This window comes from Mustela lutreola, chromosome 7 (assembly GCF_030435805.1).
Source record: "Mustela lutreola isolate mMusLut2 chromosome 7, mMusLut2.pri, whole genome shotgun sequence".
Lineage (NCBI taxonomy): Eukaryota > Metazoa > Chordata > Mammalia > Carnivora > Mustelidae > Mustela > Mustela lutreola.
Genome location: NC_081296.1, coordinates 123,341,145 through 123,357,835, shown reverse-complemented (window position 1 = coordinate 123,357,835; position 16,691 = coordinate 123,341,145). Strand labels below are relative to the sequence as shown.

Here is a 16,691-nt window from a genome sequence, read left to right as displayed (position 1 = left end):
CACTGTCCTCTCCGCCACCCTGGCAGCCTCCTGAACCAGACCCCTCCCTCATGCACCCATTTCTCCTCCTGAACCAGACCCCTCCCTCATGCACACATTTCTCAAATGACTTACTTATCGCTGATCCGAAGATAAGGCTCCTCGCAGCGGATGGGGTCAATGCACTTGAAGCCCCCCTGCAAATTGTAGCACGTCTGCTGCAGGTTACACGTGTGGTTTCCGTGCTCACACTCATTGATATCTGAAATGCAGGGTAGGTAAGAGACTGAAACAGGACGGTGCTGCAGCTGGGTCTTTACTACACAACTACACTTCCACTGTGACAGCTACCGGCCACAGATGGCTACTGAGCATGGGAAATGTGGCCAGTGCAAGGTGAGATGTGCTGTGCATGGAAAAGATACACAGACCTTGCCCATGTGGTACAAAACAAGAATGCCGCATCTTATCAACAGTTTTTACATGGAGTACAAGTTGGAATGATAATATTGCAAAAGTATTACATGAAAAAAATTTCTGAAAATTAATTTCACCTCTTTCTTTTTTACTTCTATAAGGCTCCTATTTAGCAGCTGACTTTATATTTCTATTGTCCAGCACTGCCACAGAGAATTCTTGCTTGATGTTCGGGTAAGGTAAGTTCAAGGAGCTGGAATAGGTCAGTGGCTCAGTTCCAGCCTCTCCACTGGCACCAGTGGGTGGACCATGGGAGTGGGAATCAGCCCAAGCAGCCGATCTGGAGGAGATGTACCCCCTTCACAGCCTGGGGTCCTGATTCTCTGAGGCACACAGCAGTCAGACGTGTGAGTCTCTGGCATCTGCTCTCTGAGGAGTCAGTAGAAAAACACTAACTAGACTACCTTCCCAGAGGCCTGGCACAAGGTCCATGAGTGAAGCCTTGGTTGGGTCTGGAGCATTCCTCTGAGGGGTCAGGGAAACTGGACAGATCACCTCTCTCTGGGGAACTCAGGACAGAAGAGAGAGTAGCCATGTCCTTGTTGAAGCCAAAGTATGGGTCACAAGACAGGAAGGCCGAACATCAAGGTCAGAGCCTGGCCCTCTGGGAGCCGCTGGAACCTACTTTTGCCTTCATCTCTGCCACCTTCCCCAGGTGAAGACATCCAGGTGACCCCCTGAGCCAGCCCACACCTCACACATTCCCCAGCCAGGCCCCCCTGGACAGCCTTACCCTGGCAGCTTCGGTTGTCGTCCAGCAGAATGTAGCCAGGGGGACAGGAGCAGAAGTATGTGCCGGGCTGATTCACACACTCATGTTGGCAGAGGAACTCAGAGAAGCTGCATTCGTCCATGTCTGGGGGAGACAAGTCACACCTGCTGCTTATAATCAGATCACCTGAGGGCTTAGTGTTTTTCTCCTCCAACTCCTACACCTTCCTGACACATATGATGGTACATTTGTGGCTACAAAGTTGCCATCTTACTTCTCACACACTCGGGTGACAGGGAGCTCACTACCTACTGAGGACACCCACTGACATTTGGACAGCTCTCATTGTTGGAGCTGAAATCTGTCTCCATCAAACTTCCCCTACATGACTACCTCCGGCTCAGCTACATTATCCACTCACTACAGACGTATTTTGCCCAGCAGGTGAATGTACCTTCCACTTCCAGGGGCAGGATTTGTTTGCCCATTGGGGTTTTCTGGGTGCAGAGCGCGTCTCGAAAACCCCAAAAAAACATTCCTTGGCCCCAGTCTTCCAAAAGGGCAACTCTACCAGTGCCAGTGCTCCTCTAATCACCCCAACGTTGAGAAATGTTATTTCTAAAGTCACAACTGAAAGGGACATATCCAGGAGGCCAGGGGATATCCATTAGATTAAAATGTCTTTGTGTCCAAATATCTCCCTGAAAGAGAAAATTCTGGAGCGGCCCTGGGGTGCGCGAGCGTAATATCCCTGGGTGGCCCACCAGCCTCAGGAGGCCACTGGGACCTGGGAAACTGGAGCTGGGCGACCCTCTGACTGCAGAGGAGGGGACGTGAAGGCAGAGCCACTGACCACGTTGGCCCTGACAGCTGATGCAGAGGCCGGCTCGGAAGAGCCAACTCTTCGTCGCACACAGAGTTTGGCAACCAAGCCCCTGTTTGAGCCTCATTTGAGAGGCGCGCCAAAGAAAACATGTTTTTCTTTCATTTATTGTTTCCCGAAAACTTGCTTTCACTAGTTTCCCCATGTGACATGTCCTCGGGTTGTTCTCTCGCTCACAGACCACGGGGACCTGGGAGCGCCCAGGGAGGGTGTCAGCACAAATAAGGCGGCTTCCCCACCACTGGCTCATCCTGGGTGTGACACGCCCAACGCCTCTCCCATCAGGGAAGGAGAAACTCCGTCCCATCTCTCCCACGGGTCTCCAGGCGAGGGGCTCGGAGCCAGCAGAACCGGGATGCTGATGCGAAAAGTCAAAGCATGCCCAGTGAGGCAAGATCTGCTTCTGGCAGCTCCCCTCCGCCTCCCCCAGGACCTTGTAGGGTCCCAGGGCTCTGGCCCCAGCCCATCAACAGAGAGTGTTCCCCCTGGATCGCTGTTATGTTTGTAGATTCTGGTCCATGCCTCTGGTACAAGCAATAATAAAAACCTGTAGCTCCCGAGTGTTTGTAATGTATCAAGGGCTGGGTTAAATGTTTCATATGCCTCATTGCATTTTTTTTTAAGATCTTATTTTTAAGTTCTTTTAAGTAATCTCTATACCCAATGTAGGGCTCAAACTCATAAACCCAAGATCGAGAGTCGCACGCTCCACCGACTGAGCCAGCCGGGCGCCCCAGGCCTCATCTGACTTAATCCTTCCTCAGCCCTCTGAAGGAAGCACTATTACTAGCTACGCTTTACAGAGGAAAAATTGAGGCTTACAGAGGTTAGGTAACCCGACTAAGTTCACAGATAACGAGTAAGCAGGAAAGCTGGGATTTGAAGCCAGCCAGCCAGCCAGCCAGCCTCCAGATCCTATGACCCATCCACCCGATGCTGTAATGTCTCCCGGAGCAATTATGCTCAGGACTTAAGGGGCTCTGAGTTTGGGGGGCATCCCCTAAGCAGGACCGGCCCTGAGGAGATGGCAGCACCCATCTCCACCCTCCACCCACCTCCCCCTCCTATTAGGGAGGGGCCCTAGTAGGCCAGGGGTCACTCTATGTCTTAGAAAAGTGGGCACCATGGCGAACGTGGAGAAGATGGCAGTTTCGGGTAAAGTGAGTCAACTAGAAAGTGTTGCAAAACCACCAAAGATGTAAAATCTCTGTAAAGTCAGAAGTCTTTTGCACTCACACCTAGAGAAAGTCAACTAACGTGGAACGGCACCTAGGTACACCAGCTTTTTTCATCTTTATGACCACCCTATTGACATGGCCAAGGAAAGAACTAGAATCTGAACCTGGCTCTGTCTGGTTCCAGTCACCCTCCTATCCTACCTCTGCAGATGGTCAGTAAACACCCGTGGATGTGCACGGACCTCGGCAGAAACAAACGCTCTCAATCTCATAATGCTCAACTTTCCCCCTCTTAGTCCCTTGGCCCAGATTTCCCAAGGAGTGCCATGGGAGGACCTGAAATCTAGGAAGAAAGTAGCTTTTCATGCCTGAAGGTATTTTATTAGCTTCTAGGACTGACATTTAATCTGTCTAAACTCTCTACAATGGCCTACTTGGGCCTCCGGCTCTCTGGGCCCCAGGGAAAGGTGCTCAATTGTTCAGAGAACTCTGTCCCCAGAACACCCCCATCCTCCGTGAAGCTACCAGACAAGTCTCATTCATGACCTGGGTCAGTTCCTGTCACAGTGAAACCCAGGATTAAGAAACTTTCCATTCAGCAGGACAAAAAGATGTTCACGCTCTAGGGTATGGTTCACTTATTTTGAAAAATACAGTGAAGCATCATTAATTTGGACCGTGCTAACTCACAACCGCTCAGGATGCCAAAAGTGGATGGAATGGAGTTTACTTTAATCCAGTATTTACAAAAAAACAAGGAAAGAAGGAAGAATAGAAGAAAGAATGAGCTGTACATGGCTCTGTGAGGAATGCTATAGGGATTTATAGGAGTAAAATGCCATCCCTGTTCTCAAGAGTTTGTGTTTATAAGTTCCGTGTTACAGGTTTAATAAGAAAATTATAGTAGAGTTCTCAAGAAATTACTGGCAGAGAATCATAGCTTCTCAGTCTTGGAAGGAATTTATAAAAGGCCAACAAAGCCACCATGTTACGTTCACACAAATTATTAAGAATTAATTCAACGTTCAATCATTTACTCACTGCTTTGAGAACTGTTGATGATGTGCACGCTACGTGCCAGTCCTGGAGCCAAGAACTGATTATTTGTAGAGATTTTAGAAGTTCACAAAGTATTTTCACTTACCCATATGATCACCCATTCAGTACCCCCGCCAACACTGCCCTGTGAGATATGCTATTATACCAAAGTCATGGTGGGCAGGGACAGATAATTCAAACCAACACACAGAATTGGGCAACTCCTTTCCCTCTTCAAGCCCTGTCAGACCCTAAAGGCAGCTCTGCTGGTTTTTGCATTAGGCATCAAATGACAAGGGAGGGGACTCTACTCCACCTTTTGGGAAGTGACTCATCTCTGCTTTGTGTGGTTGTGACCCCACCATGTGGGGAAATGTCCCAAACTGGGGATGTCTGGGAAAGCAGAGGAAACACCTGTGAAGGAAGCCCTTGTCCTCCATACCACCCCGCCAACCCTTCCACCCCCTAGGACTGATGGAAGTCTCCAAATGCCAAAGCCCATTACCACTGCAACGAACACCATCATCCTCAAGTTCATATCCTGGGTCACAGCGGCAGATGAAGGAGCCATAGGTGTTGACACAGGTTTGCACGCAGGGGTTCTCAGTGGCACACTCATTCACGTCTAGGGAAAGCGAAAGATCATTATTGACCATTCTCACAACAGAAAATCCCCAATGATGAGGCAGAAAATGCACTGGCAACAAAATCTACAGGTACCAGACCAGATTCACAGGCGCCAAAGACCTCCACCCAGGACTTCCCAGATCTAGAGCTCAGACCCCAGAGTCCTCCATTCACATGTCCTTCCTTGCTCACAAGTTGGGCAACGTAGAAACAACACACACCATATCCATGTGGACACAGGTACACATATACCCTCCTAGTAAGTCTGGTCCCCAAGGCTCACCCCACAGAAACTTCCAGGCAACATCTGCTCATTCCCACCATCTCACACCTTCTATCACTGATTAGCTCTTCCCTCGCTCCTGCTGGCTTTGATGTTTCAGGTAAACAACTAAAGAACCACAACCATTCTAATAATAACTCTCTTTATTATGGACTGAATTGTGTCCTTCCCCCAAAATTCCTATGTTGAAGCCCTAACCCCCAACATGACTGGATGTGGAGATGGGGCCTTTGGGAGGTAATTAAGTTTAAATGAGGTCATACAGGTGGGGCCCTCATGGTGGGATTAGTGCCCTTATAAGAATGGACAGCAGAGAGGTCGCTCCCTCTGTCATACGAGCACACGCTGAAAAGGTGGCCATCTGCAGGCCAGGAAGGGATCCCTCACAAGCACCCCACCTTGCCAGCATCTTGATCTCGGATTTCTTGCCTCAAGAACTAGGAGAAAATAAATTTCTGTGGTTTAAGGCCCTCAATGTGGTATTTTGTCACAACCGCCTGAACTAAGACAATTACTCATATATAACACCACCCATTATTCCAGAAGGATCTCAGAGTTACTGAATCCTTACAAGGACCACTGCCTTGTGTTACAAGTTCAGTGGGTTAAGGAGAGGACCACAAAAGGTGGACAGGGAAACGTTTAGATAGTGGAATATTTCATCATCTTGAGTGTGGTGATGGCTACATGGGGGTATCCATGTTTATGGCAAAGTTTATGAAATAATGTGCCTTTAATAGTGTAGTTTATTGGGGTGCCTGGGTGGCTCAGTGGATTAAAGCCTCTACCTTCTGCTCAGGTCATGATCTCAGGGTCCTGGGATCAAGCCCCGCATCGGGCTCTCTGCTCAGCAGAGAGCCTGCTTCCCTTCCTCTCTCTCTGCCTGCCTCTCTGCCTACTTGTGATCTCTGTCTGTCAAATAAATAAATAATATTGTACATCAGTGATACATTGATAATTTTAAGGCTGTTTGAACGTTGGGAGAGGTGCCCAAGTCCCCAGGCTAACAAGAGCACAGTTGGAACTGAAACATGAGTCAGGGGTCCTTCTGTAATACCTATGAATTATGTATTCTGCACAGTTCATCAGGATGAGGGAAGGGGAAGGAAGGAGCCCCTTTCTCCGGTGACGTTGACTAACGCATTGTAAGCACACCCTCTCCTGAGCCCCACGTGCTGGTGACCAAAGTTCCAGCTGAGAGAATTCCCCTTCAAAGTCCAGGTAAACCTCTTAAGGCTCTGAATAGAGATTTGAGTGTTTTCCAAGTGAAAAGCCTTCCCAAGGAACAGCTTGAGAAGCTTTTCTATACAGGGAGGGCTAATCCTATGCCCACACACCTCCTGCTGCCTTAGAGCTGTGGGAGAGGGGGGTCAGGGGGGAACAGGATTCTACAGGGAAGGTCCAGCAAGGCACAAATCCCCCCAACAGAGCTTGGAGGCTCTGCAACCCAGAAGCCAGGAAAGGCCATGGCAGGGGGCCTCTGACTCAAGTGCAGGCGGGACAGGATGGCACCACTGGGGATTAGGGCTGGTGCCCTTGACTTCCGGCCACATGTTGACCACACGGGGATGAGGGAGCTCCGGTCCCGCTGTCTTGCAGCTCTCAGCTATCTCTGCAGAGCAACCCTTCTCCCTGGGGCCTCTGCCCCCTGGGATCCATACAGCCCAGGTGCCCTTCTGAATTGAGTGGTTGCAGGCCAAGTCCTGCTCCAACCTGCCCGCCAGGAAGGTTGGAGCCTTGGCTCTCTCAGCTCTGTGACCCCCTGGCTGTGTGACTCTGGCCATGTTGCTTAACACCTCTGAGCTTTGATTTCCTCCTCTGCAGAGCCAGGCAACAGCCCTACCTATCTACTCCCGCTATCACTCGGGTTCAATGAGGTTAACAGTTGGGGCAGTGCTTCCAAGAGCACAAAACACCCTTCCTTGCAAGAGGCGTGAGGATGACCAAAGCTCAGTGGAGAATGTAGCCCCTGCTGTACCCAGGACCCGGCTAAGGCAGTCTCCTCGTGGCTAGGTGCCCATTTCTGGGCCTTAGCGTGCTGCTGGACTTGGCACTGCCCTGTGGCTCACTTGCTCCCCATCACAGTTCTGATCCCAAGAGGCCTGAAGGACACCCGGGCCTTTGGGCCCCGCTGTGCATGACTATTTCCCGCGAGGTGCTGGAGGCGCCCTGCCAGTCTCTGGGTAGAAGCCTGGGCTGGCACTTCCAACCCCCTGCCTACGCCCCGAGAAGCCTGCCTCTGCCCTACGTCACTTCTCCCAGCAAGCAGCAAGGGAGCCAGGGGCCTGCTGCCTGCTCCATGGGGACGGAAGGGCCCCTCAACCCCCAGGCCTGGCCTCCGCTCTCCGAAGAAAATTACCTCTCCTGGCAAGAGGAACGCAGTCGAGACTTCTTGGAACAATTAGCAGAACCAGCTTTGGAGGAAAGACTTACAAAGAATCCAGGATCAGACCCTTTCACTGATGCCTTCCTGTTTACCCAATGATTTAGATCCGATTAAGCTAATGGAAACATAATATCCTCCAACCAGCTGGCTCGCAGCCCGCCCGCCAGACCTCAAATGGTGTGACAAGGAAATGGGCCTTGCAGAACCTGGTGGCCGGCTCCAAACAAAGACCTCATTTTGAGTCTCGGGCACGCTACCTCCACCCAGGACGGAGCCGCTGCCAGGGCTGGAGGCCTGGGTGCGGGCTGGGGGGCGGGCCCGGGGCTAGGCAGGCCTTGCATGAATTTCTTGAGCCTTGAGCCCCCATGCACTTCCCAAGCAGAAGAAACCCTCGGATGGAGACTGCAGAAGAGATATAGCTTGCTTTACTCACGTATCAGTATTTGAAGTGATCACGTAAAACTCAGAAAATGCCTTTGTTTTGGGGCGCCGGAGGGCTGAGCCTCAGTCAGTTAGTTGAGCATCCAACTCTTGGTTTCAGCTCAGAACATGATCTCAGGGTGGTGAGACCGAGCCCCACGTCAGGCTCTGAGTCAGGCTCTACGCTGGGTGTGGAGCCTGCTTGGGATTCTCTCTCTCTCCTCTCCATCTGCCCCTCTTCCCTCTGCTCACTCCCTCTCTCAAAAAAAGGGGGGGGGTGTCTTTATTTCACTCTGCTTTTGTGGGGAATGCTGACCACCCCCCTTGAGCATCAGGCACTGAACTCAGGCTATAGGAAATGCGTGAAAATTTCCGATTAGCCCAGAAACTGGCAAGGCTACTTATGGAAAGTAGACACACAGAGAGAAGCAAATCCATGAAACCATAAGCCCTAGCTGATGGATGACTGTGCCTCTCCTCTCAGCAATACTCAGAGCACTTTCTGAGATGTTTCCCATAACCTTCGGTTTGGACTTCAGGTTTCTGTAAGCAGCAGGGATAGGCACGTGGTGACAGGGAGCAGGATGTTATAACCACGTCAACCATCAGACTCCAGAGAAGACAGCATCTAGTGCTTCTCAACAGGTTCAAGGGATCGTTGGCATCGCATACCTTGGCAAGACCTTCCATCCTCGTTGAGGGTAAAACCAGGGTTGCAGGTGCAAGAGTAGGATCCAGGAACATTTGCGCAAAGTTGCTGGCAGTAGCCATAGCGACATTCATCAATGTCTGGAAAGAGAAACGCCAGCAAGGTGAGATACTTCTTCCCAATCACCAGGGCCACACCTGGCATCTAGACCGCCCATCACTTTCGGAGCAGGACCAGTAAAGGAAGGGGAACTAAAGAGAAGACAGTACGGACTGAGCATCAGGCATGGGGATACCCCCCAGAGTCTAAGTTTCAATCCAGCTACAACCCTTCCTGACGCATGTCAGTTCCATGAACACCTGCACCTGCCTGGAAAGTTCTAGAAGAAATGTCTGCTTCAACTGGGACATGGGGCAGACAGCCTCCAAGATTTTATCCAACTTCAATACTCCATGCTCAGATTTATCCAACATCAAAAATCCACTCTAAGATTCTGTAAAAATGTCACATAGCCCTGGGAAGGGACAAGTTGGCTTAAAGTGTAAGAGGAATCCACAGCCTCGCTCCAACAGGCTCCTCGCCAGCTCCATTAACAATGATCTGTCTAGCACTCAGGAACAAGGGCAAGTGTAGGTCAGGACAAGCAGGGCAACACGGCAGTCTGGAGACCTATGATCCAGTAACACAAGGATGCCAGAGATCGCCTTGGATCTCCTGCTTGCACCAGAGCAGACATAAAACTCTGGATAAAATGCCTCCCCCACGGCAGTCTGGAGACCTATGATCCAGTAACACAAGGATGCCAGAGATCGCCTTGGATCTCCTGCTTGCACCAGAGCAGACATAAATCTCTGGATAAAATGCCTCCCCCAAGCCATGGCTGGCCTTTCCTGAGCAAGCGGCTCTGTGGCTGAATGAAGCCTTTCAGCAGAGCTGGGCAGTATGCCCTCCCTGCTAACATGTACCCGTCAATGGGGAGCCTGATGTCATTGGGAAAGCACTTCCCAATACCCCCAAGTTAATGGGCTGATGGGCAAGAGAATTCGCTCCTCTGGGACAGGGTGCCTTGAATGAAGCCTAGAGATGGAGACCCCAGACTTACCCTATATGACTGCCTGTTATGACCAGTTGATCTCACTGCACCTATAACTGGTCCTTATCTTATCCCCAACCTCCGCCAGATGTTCCCTCCCCAGTACTCCAGTTCCTTGGACCCAGCACCCAGCCTGGGCTCTGGAGACTGGTTCTGAGTCTGTCTCTGTGCCTGGTTTCTACCACCCACTGCCAGAAAGGACCCCACCTCCACCTTAGCTGGTGTTCAGCCCCCTCAGAGGCTGTGCCCTGCCCCTGTGAGTCTGTCTTCTCTCTGAGCAGCAGCTCCTTCTAACCCGGCCCATCCCACTGCCTACTGAGTGTTCTGCAGTTCCCACTGGGAAAGCACAGTGGTTTGTGCGGTTGCTGATCCTGACCTTTCCCAGGGTGCCACTGGGCCCGTCACCGAGGTCAGGGAGGCAGCGCTGGGGGGGGTTGGGGGGTGGGAGGGCCTCCTCCACCTAAGGGAGACCTTGGGGGAAAGGCAGCCCCCCCACCCCTCATTTTTCTGCAAAAGCAATGCCTCCCAAGGTGTACCAAAGGGGTGGGAGATGGTGATGGGATTTGTGCTTTGAAAGGGAAAGAAGAGTTTGGTCAGGAGAAGGCATGAATTCAGCCACAATTAGGAAAGGTCTCCACTTTGAGTGTGAAGTGGGAACAGGCTGAGTGTGTGGCACCAGGTTAGGCCTCCAGGAGGATCCCTCCCAAAGCGTCAAGCCCTGTGGTAGAGACCAGCCCTCCCAAGGAGAGAAATGTCCCTATTGCTGGCCCCCCTTAGATTGGGAAGTGTTGCCCAGCCCCAAAGTCTCTACAATGGAGCCTGTGTCCCTCTCACCTGATCCTCTCTAGCGCCCCCTGGTGGTGGGAAAAAAACTGGACTGACCAAAGGATCCAGATTTTAGACCCTACTCACTCTTTGTTCAAAATGTTCCCCTCTTTGAGTCTCAGTTTCCAACTCTATAAAAGTTGGATGACATAATATCTAACATCTCTTCCAGCTCTGAGAGCCTACATATTAAGTTGCCGTACAAATAACTCACTCACACTGATCTGCTTATGTTCAAATCAGTGGCATCAAATTTTCCACAATAGCTGAGGTTCGTTAAAATGCACAGCGACCGTCGTATTCACAAATGTCCCCATGTGCAGCCAGTTCCCTGGAGCACGCCTGAAAAGGAGAACCAAGCCAAGTCTAGTCTGGCTTATCAGGCCCTAAAGATGCTTCAGACAAGGCTCTAGAGCGGACTGGCATTCAAGTCTTAATCAAGGGAGTCTTAGAAAAAAGAACTTTTTTTCCTTTTTCTTTCTTTTTTTTTTTTTTTTTTTTTGTTTCCATGATGTTGTTTGGATTTGTTTCTCCGCTCCTCCAGCACTGATTTTCGGGCATGAGAACAGGGTCTTAGAGAACTTGAACTGGTACGGCTTTTCCAAGAAAACACAGCATAGAAATCACACCCTAGAAATAGAATTCAAGTGACAGCTAGAGATTGCTATGAATTCATTTACTTGCCGAAACCAAAACCAGAGGGGAAGAAAGGCAAATAACCCTCCAGTAAAAATAAACAGAGAGATCATATAGCGAATGCCAACTGCAAGGGTGAAATTCTCAATTGGTGATGACTGACTCCTTTGGAATAAAAAGACCACAGCTAGTGGGGTAAGTAATGGGAGGAGGCCTTAGAATCTACGGACCCACAGTTGAGACTTGGGACATTTCTGTGACTAAGAAAGTGGTCCCTTTTCTTAACATGATTTCTCACCAAGACGGAATAATCCTCACACCTCTATCACTTTCCGCCTTGGATATAAACTTCCTGAAGGCAGGAGGTAGGTCTAGGTGAAATCAAATACAAGCCCTTAAAACTTATATTTAAACACTCTAACCAGGACATTGATGGTGATGGTCTCGATTGACTTAAAGGAACAGTGCAGGCTCCATTACCTTCTATATCTCTCCCCCGACAAAGAAAAGCCCAATGCCCTGAAGCCACCACATTATGCCCCCATTTCACAATACCCCTAGCAACCATGAACTTCCAAGAGTCTCTGTGAGCCCAGCAAGCTGTTACCTAAGCACTGGCCTTCCAGAAGCCAGTAGCCATCGGTGCAGGAGCAGGTATACCCTCCTTCCGTGTTGATGCAAATCTGGGTCGGGTTGCACTGGTGAGAATCCGTTCCACACTCATCCACATCTGTAACACAGACATAGTCCAGAGACTGTCACCTGTATTAATCCAGAGTCCTGGAGCCACCAAGGGTGTCAGCTTCTTGCTTATCCTGGGAAGGAGGTGATAATGTCTCCAGGCTACATCCAAGGAGACGGACGCATCTCCCTGATGGATACCCCTAGGAGACACTGACCTTTTTGGAGACCTGGTCTGCTCCCCCAGAAATCCACAAAAGAAAATCCACAAAAGAAGAGAACACACATCCTGGGGGAGTCTACTGACAGCCCATCCCACCACTTTCTGAAAGCAGGTGACCTTGATAATAACCAGGACTTGATTTAGAAACACGTTTTGTCTTTGGCGTATTCATGCACGTGTTAAACGGGGGTCTATTGTGTACCTGTCAAAGAAACACCTCTGAGAACATAACAGAAGAAAAATAAACATCTCCTGCCAAAGGGAGCTAGGAGTGAAGTCGCTTGATTGTAGCCATCCATGAGAACCCTTCAGTCTGGGGTGCCTGCACCTCTCCGAAGCTCCACGGAGCCCTGCAGCCTTCCCCCCGCTCCAATCTAGAGCTCCTGGGACTGATCTCTTCCTTCCCTCTGCTCAACACTGGGGCTCTCTGCAAGGCTGCCTGCGTATGGCTGGCTGGCTGGCTGGCAGTGTGCAGCTTCTTGTGTCCAAGTCGACCCCTTCCCCCTAATCAAGAGCTTCAGAGCATAGAGACCAAGCCATACGTGTGGCCACATTCACCAAATCTGGTATGCACCCTCGGCACTCAGAACTGTTTCAAGGGAGGCAAATTCTTCTGCCCTTTCTCCCCACGCTACAACCTCCCGACACCACACCCTCACTTCCACCTGGAGGAGGGGACTTTCCCTAAACATTCATCTATTAATTCGCCGCATGGAATCCATCAAACATCCCGTATCCCAGTGCCTCCCCTCATCAACCTCCCCTTCCCTTCTGTACCTTAGCAGAGCACCTGCCTTTCGCTCCTCTCACTCCTGCACTGGGGGCTGCCTGCCTTCTCCAAAGGACCACAAGCAATTAGAAATAACACTGAAAGCCACTCCCCCAGCACGTGGAGCATGCATACGCGGTGCACACAGGTCATGTGTATAAGCCGCGCACATACGTACCTGCAAATGTAGTCTGCACGTCCTGTGTTTATGTGGTCTGCACGAATTGTGTGCACAGGTCGTGTGTATACAGGACACGGCACAGATGTCACCATATTTATTCTCACAAACCCTGCGAGGGGGACTCATAACCTCCATCTTACAGACGGGAGAATTCTGCTGATAGCGTGAATAGCACCGAGCCAAGAGCTGAGCCCAGACCTCCCTGCCCACCTGACTCCACGCCCCACTGTGCAGGAATGGCAGGGGTCACATCACCAAGGCAGGTTCAGGTGATACCACCATGGTCACCACCCCCCTGAACGCATCAATACCAACGATGCCCACTCACCCACAGCCCACCCCACAGGATCAGATGTCTGCGCATCTCGGGAAACCAGCCTTCAGGCCTCTAACATGCAGCTTCCAAGAACCTGGCTCCCAGGTGGTGCAGCCTTCGATCTACCCTGACACCTGACGATGTGCAGACTTCGTGGCAGAAACCCAGCCTGTTCTTGGCTGCAAGAGCTCCTGCCCCTGCCCTTGGCCTCCCTTCCACCCTCAGTGCTGCCCACCCAGCAAAGCCTCCCAGGGGAACCAGAGAATAATGCTTGGCCGCCAGCCACTCATGCTCCAATCCCTGTCGAAGACTAGGATAATAAATACTGCCACTATCGGCCAGGGCATGGTTACATTTTTCCGGCTGGGAGTGATGGATGGCAACTATACCCTGGGAACAACAGCCCCTTTGGAATGTGCACGCTTTTTCCTGCCTTGAGAGGATTCAAGGGTGAGAGAGACCCCAGGGGAGAAGAGCCATTAGACTTGGTGATAGCAAGTTCCCAAGACTCTCGTGTTTGTATAACTTTTGACATACACAATGGGCTGGCGGACTCCTGCGGGGAGAAACTAACCTGAGCCAGTGGACCAGACGGAGCTCCCCAAGGGCGTGCGGAGCCGGAGAGGGCACAGGCGTGCATGCACACACACAGACACGTGCAAAACAGTTAAGCCTAGAAACTACATCTGGAAAGTGCAGTTTTTAAAGGACTCCACCACCTTTACTGAATTAAAGAATTAACTTGATCCAACGGCATTTCTGTCAACAAATGGATTGTCATGATATACATATTTTTTTGAGAACCCTGTGAGTCCCTGGAGTTTTGCCAAGGGCGTGTCTCACCTTTATATCCTGAAAACATACCTGGTGGGACTCTGTGTCCATAGCAAACGTTCAACAGTTTTTTATTGAATGAATGAAGGAACCCACGACCATCAGACATGAATGCCTTCAAGGCCCCCAGACAGATTTCCTGAGCCCACGTGCTGGCAAGACCGTTTTGGTGTGTGGACTTTAAAAGCAACCCATGACCAACCCCCCTGAAAACCACCCTGAGCTTACAAACCTGGTGGAGCAGAAGCTAGAATGTTCTTCTCACCCTGGGGTTCCACCAGGGCTGGAAGACTCATCACACCTCCCAGCTCCCAGCTGAACTGCTTACATTAACTACATTTGACTTAAATAACAGAAAGAAAAATACATCGAACCACTCCAAGGACATTCTTTGGCAAAGGGTCCTTTTCTGCATCAGTGGAAAAGTACAAGTTACAGCAACCTGAGTAAGTGTCATTATCCTCATGTGTAAACCACCTCTGCTATTGCCTTTCCCACGTGATACTTAGGAAGAGTCTCCCAAGAAAGAATGTTCAGTTCATTCAGTCCTTTATTTATGGCTTCATTCATCCTTTAGGTTCTACTGTGACTGTGTGTGTGTGTGTGTGTGTGTGTGTGTGTGTGTATCCTCCCAAACTCCCAGGCCACTTGGAAGAGCTGGCCTCCAGCAGAGCCCTCCAGCCATGTCACTCCCAGACTGAGGATCTCCTTAGAGTCCTCTATCCCCTCCCTGTCTCACTCCTGGGAGCTGTTGCCTTGGTCAGTTGCCCTGGCCAGCTGCCCTGGCACCCAGACGATTCCACTAGTGCATCCATGGCTCGTCTCTCGCCAGGTGGGGCAACATTCGTCCTCTCTCCACGTGGCCAGTGCCCCTGGCAACTGGAGGAGAGAGCTCACTCCCATCTCCAGAACCTGCTGGCAGATGGAAGCCCAGGCCTGCACCTGTCCAGGAAGAAGCTGTCCTCTGTGTTGAGTGGCACAGCCCTGCTGACCTGTGTGGCTTGGTCTGAGCCGTCACCTCTTCTGTTAGACGTCCCCAAAGCGGCCCTCGATGGAAATGTTCTCAATCTGAAACAACTGCTCGCTCCAGGAAGTCATCAAGATCAGTCATGTCCGTGCCATCCTCTCAGGAGGCCACTGGCCAGACTGGGCTCCCAGGTCGCAGGACAGCAGCCCACGTATTAGGGATACTCACTTAGGATTTCATACCAATGGCTCTGTGTCACGTGACCAGCCAGACGCAAGCTTCACGTGGGTAGGTGCTCTCAGACAGTATGAATGAAGGATGTCCATCAAGGCCACCTGGGATCTCTCAGGGGCAGCAGATAGAGGAGGTGGGCTCACGACATGAGAAGGCAACTTCCCAACAACCCAACAAACACAACGACAACACAACAAGCAGACCCTTTCAGGCTGACTCGAGAGACACATTGGGGAGGGACCACAATCTTTGTGCTGGCTTGCAGGTTCTCCTATAAAGATTTCTATCGGCGGGTGCCTGGGTGGCTCAGTCAGTTAAGTGGCTGCCTTCCACTCAGGTCATGATCCCGGGGTCTTGGGATCGAGTCCTGCACCGGGCTCCCTGCTCAGCGGGAAGCCTGCTTCTCCCTCTCCTTCTGCTTGCCGTTCTGCCTACTTGTGCTATCTCTCTGTCAAATAAATAAATAAATAAAATCTTTAAAAAGATCTCTATTGGAAAACATAACAGACCAAAGGTACTGCCACAAATAAGCATAAATCAGTTTGAATATAAATAATATGCATATGTATGCCAGCTCTTTATCATATCTGAATTTACATATCATACCCAAAGATGGATTTACACATCCACATTTATTCCTGAAAGTTAAAGGGGAAATATTTAAACGGTTTTCATAGCACATGTTCCAGCTGAAATTAAAGGCTCTTTAAAAGCTGTAAAACAAAGCAAAACAAAAACCAATGATCCATCCATGCCCATGGGAAGAACATTGCCTAAGACCTTCTGCCTGCACCAAAGCCTAAGAGGAAAAAAGACCAAAGGGTCAAGACCTCCCCAGAAAGGGTTAGTGGGTAAAATAAATAAATAAATAAATAACTTACTTTGGGGGCAGGAAGAGCTGGGTGTGAATCCAGGCTCCTGTACTTGATAACTAAGTATTACTGACAAGTTCATTAAGGCTCCTGGACCCTCCCCAGGTGTTCAGCTAAAGAGAGCTACTAAATAGAGTTGTACACAGGTCCACACCATAGGTGTCCCGGAAATTTTAGTTCCCTACCCCAAGTGAGGTGCTATTTCTAACAGCTGTGAAAAGTAGGGGACCCACGGCCTCTGCCCCCGCTGGCTTTGTTCTGGGATTCACCAAAGACACCCAGAAGACACCACCGGGACTCAGGGGGCTGTAAGCACGGTTAGCTCTTCCAGAGCCAGAGCTGGGAACTTCTCCCCTGGGAGTGGTAGACACGTGGCAAGAGATGGCAACAAGTCTCAGTTTTTGCCTCTTAACTTTGGTGTTCATGGG

At 50.5% G+C, this 16,691-nt stretch overlaps 1 protein-coding gene across 3 annotated transcripts in view; it reads right to left on the bottom strand.

Annotated features, from left to right (window-relative positions):
- The window catches only part of FBLN5 (fibulin 5), a 73,721-nt gene that overhangs the window by 11,277 nt on the left and 45,753 nt on the right, over positions 1 to 16,691 (bottom strand). For all 3 annotated transcript variants that reach the window (XM_059182479.1, XM_059182478.1, XM_059182477.1), the window contains 5 exons: positions 11,794 to 11,916; positions 8,656 to 8,772; positions 4,773 to 4,892; positions 1,190 to 1,312; positions 115 to 241 (listed from right to left, as the gene is read on the bottom strand). In XM_059182479.1, coding sequence (XP_059038462.1) covers positions 115 to 241; positions 1,190 to 1,312; positions 4,773 to 4,892; positions 8,656 to 8,772; positions 11,794 to 11,916 — 610 coding nt within the window. The remainder of the gene's footprint in view (positions 1 to 114; positions 242 to 1,189; positions 1,313 to 4,772; positions 4,893 to 8,655; positions 8,773 to 11,793; positions 11,917 to 16,691) is intronic.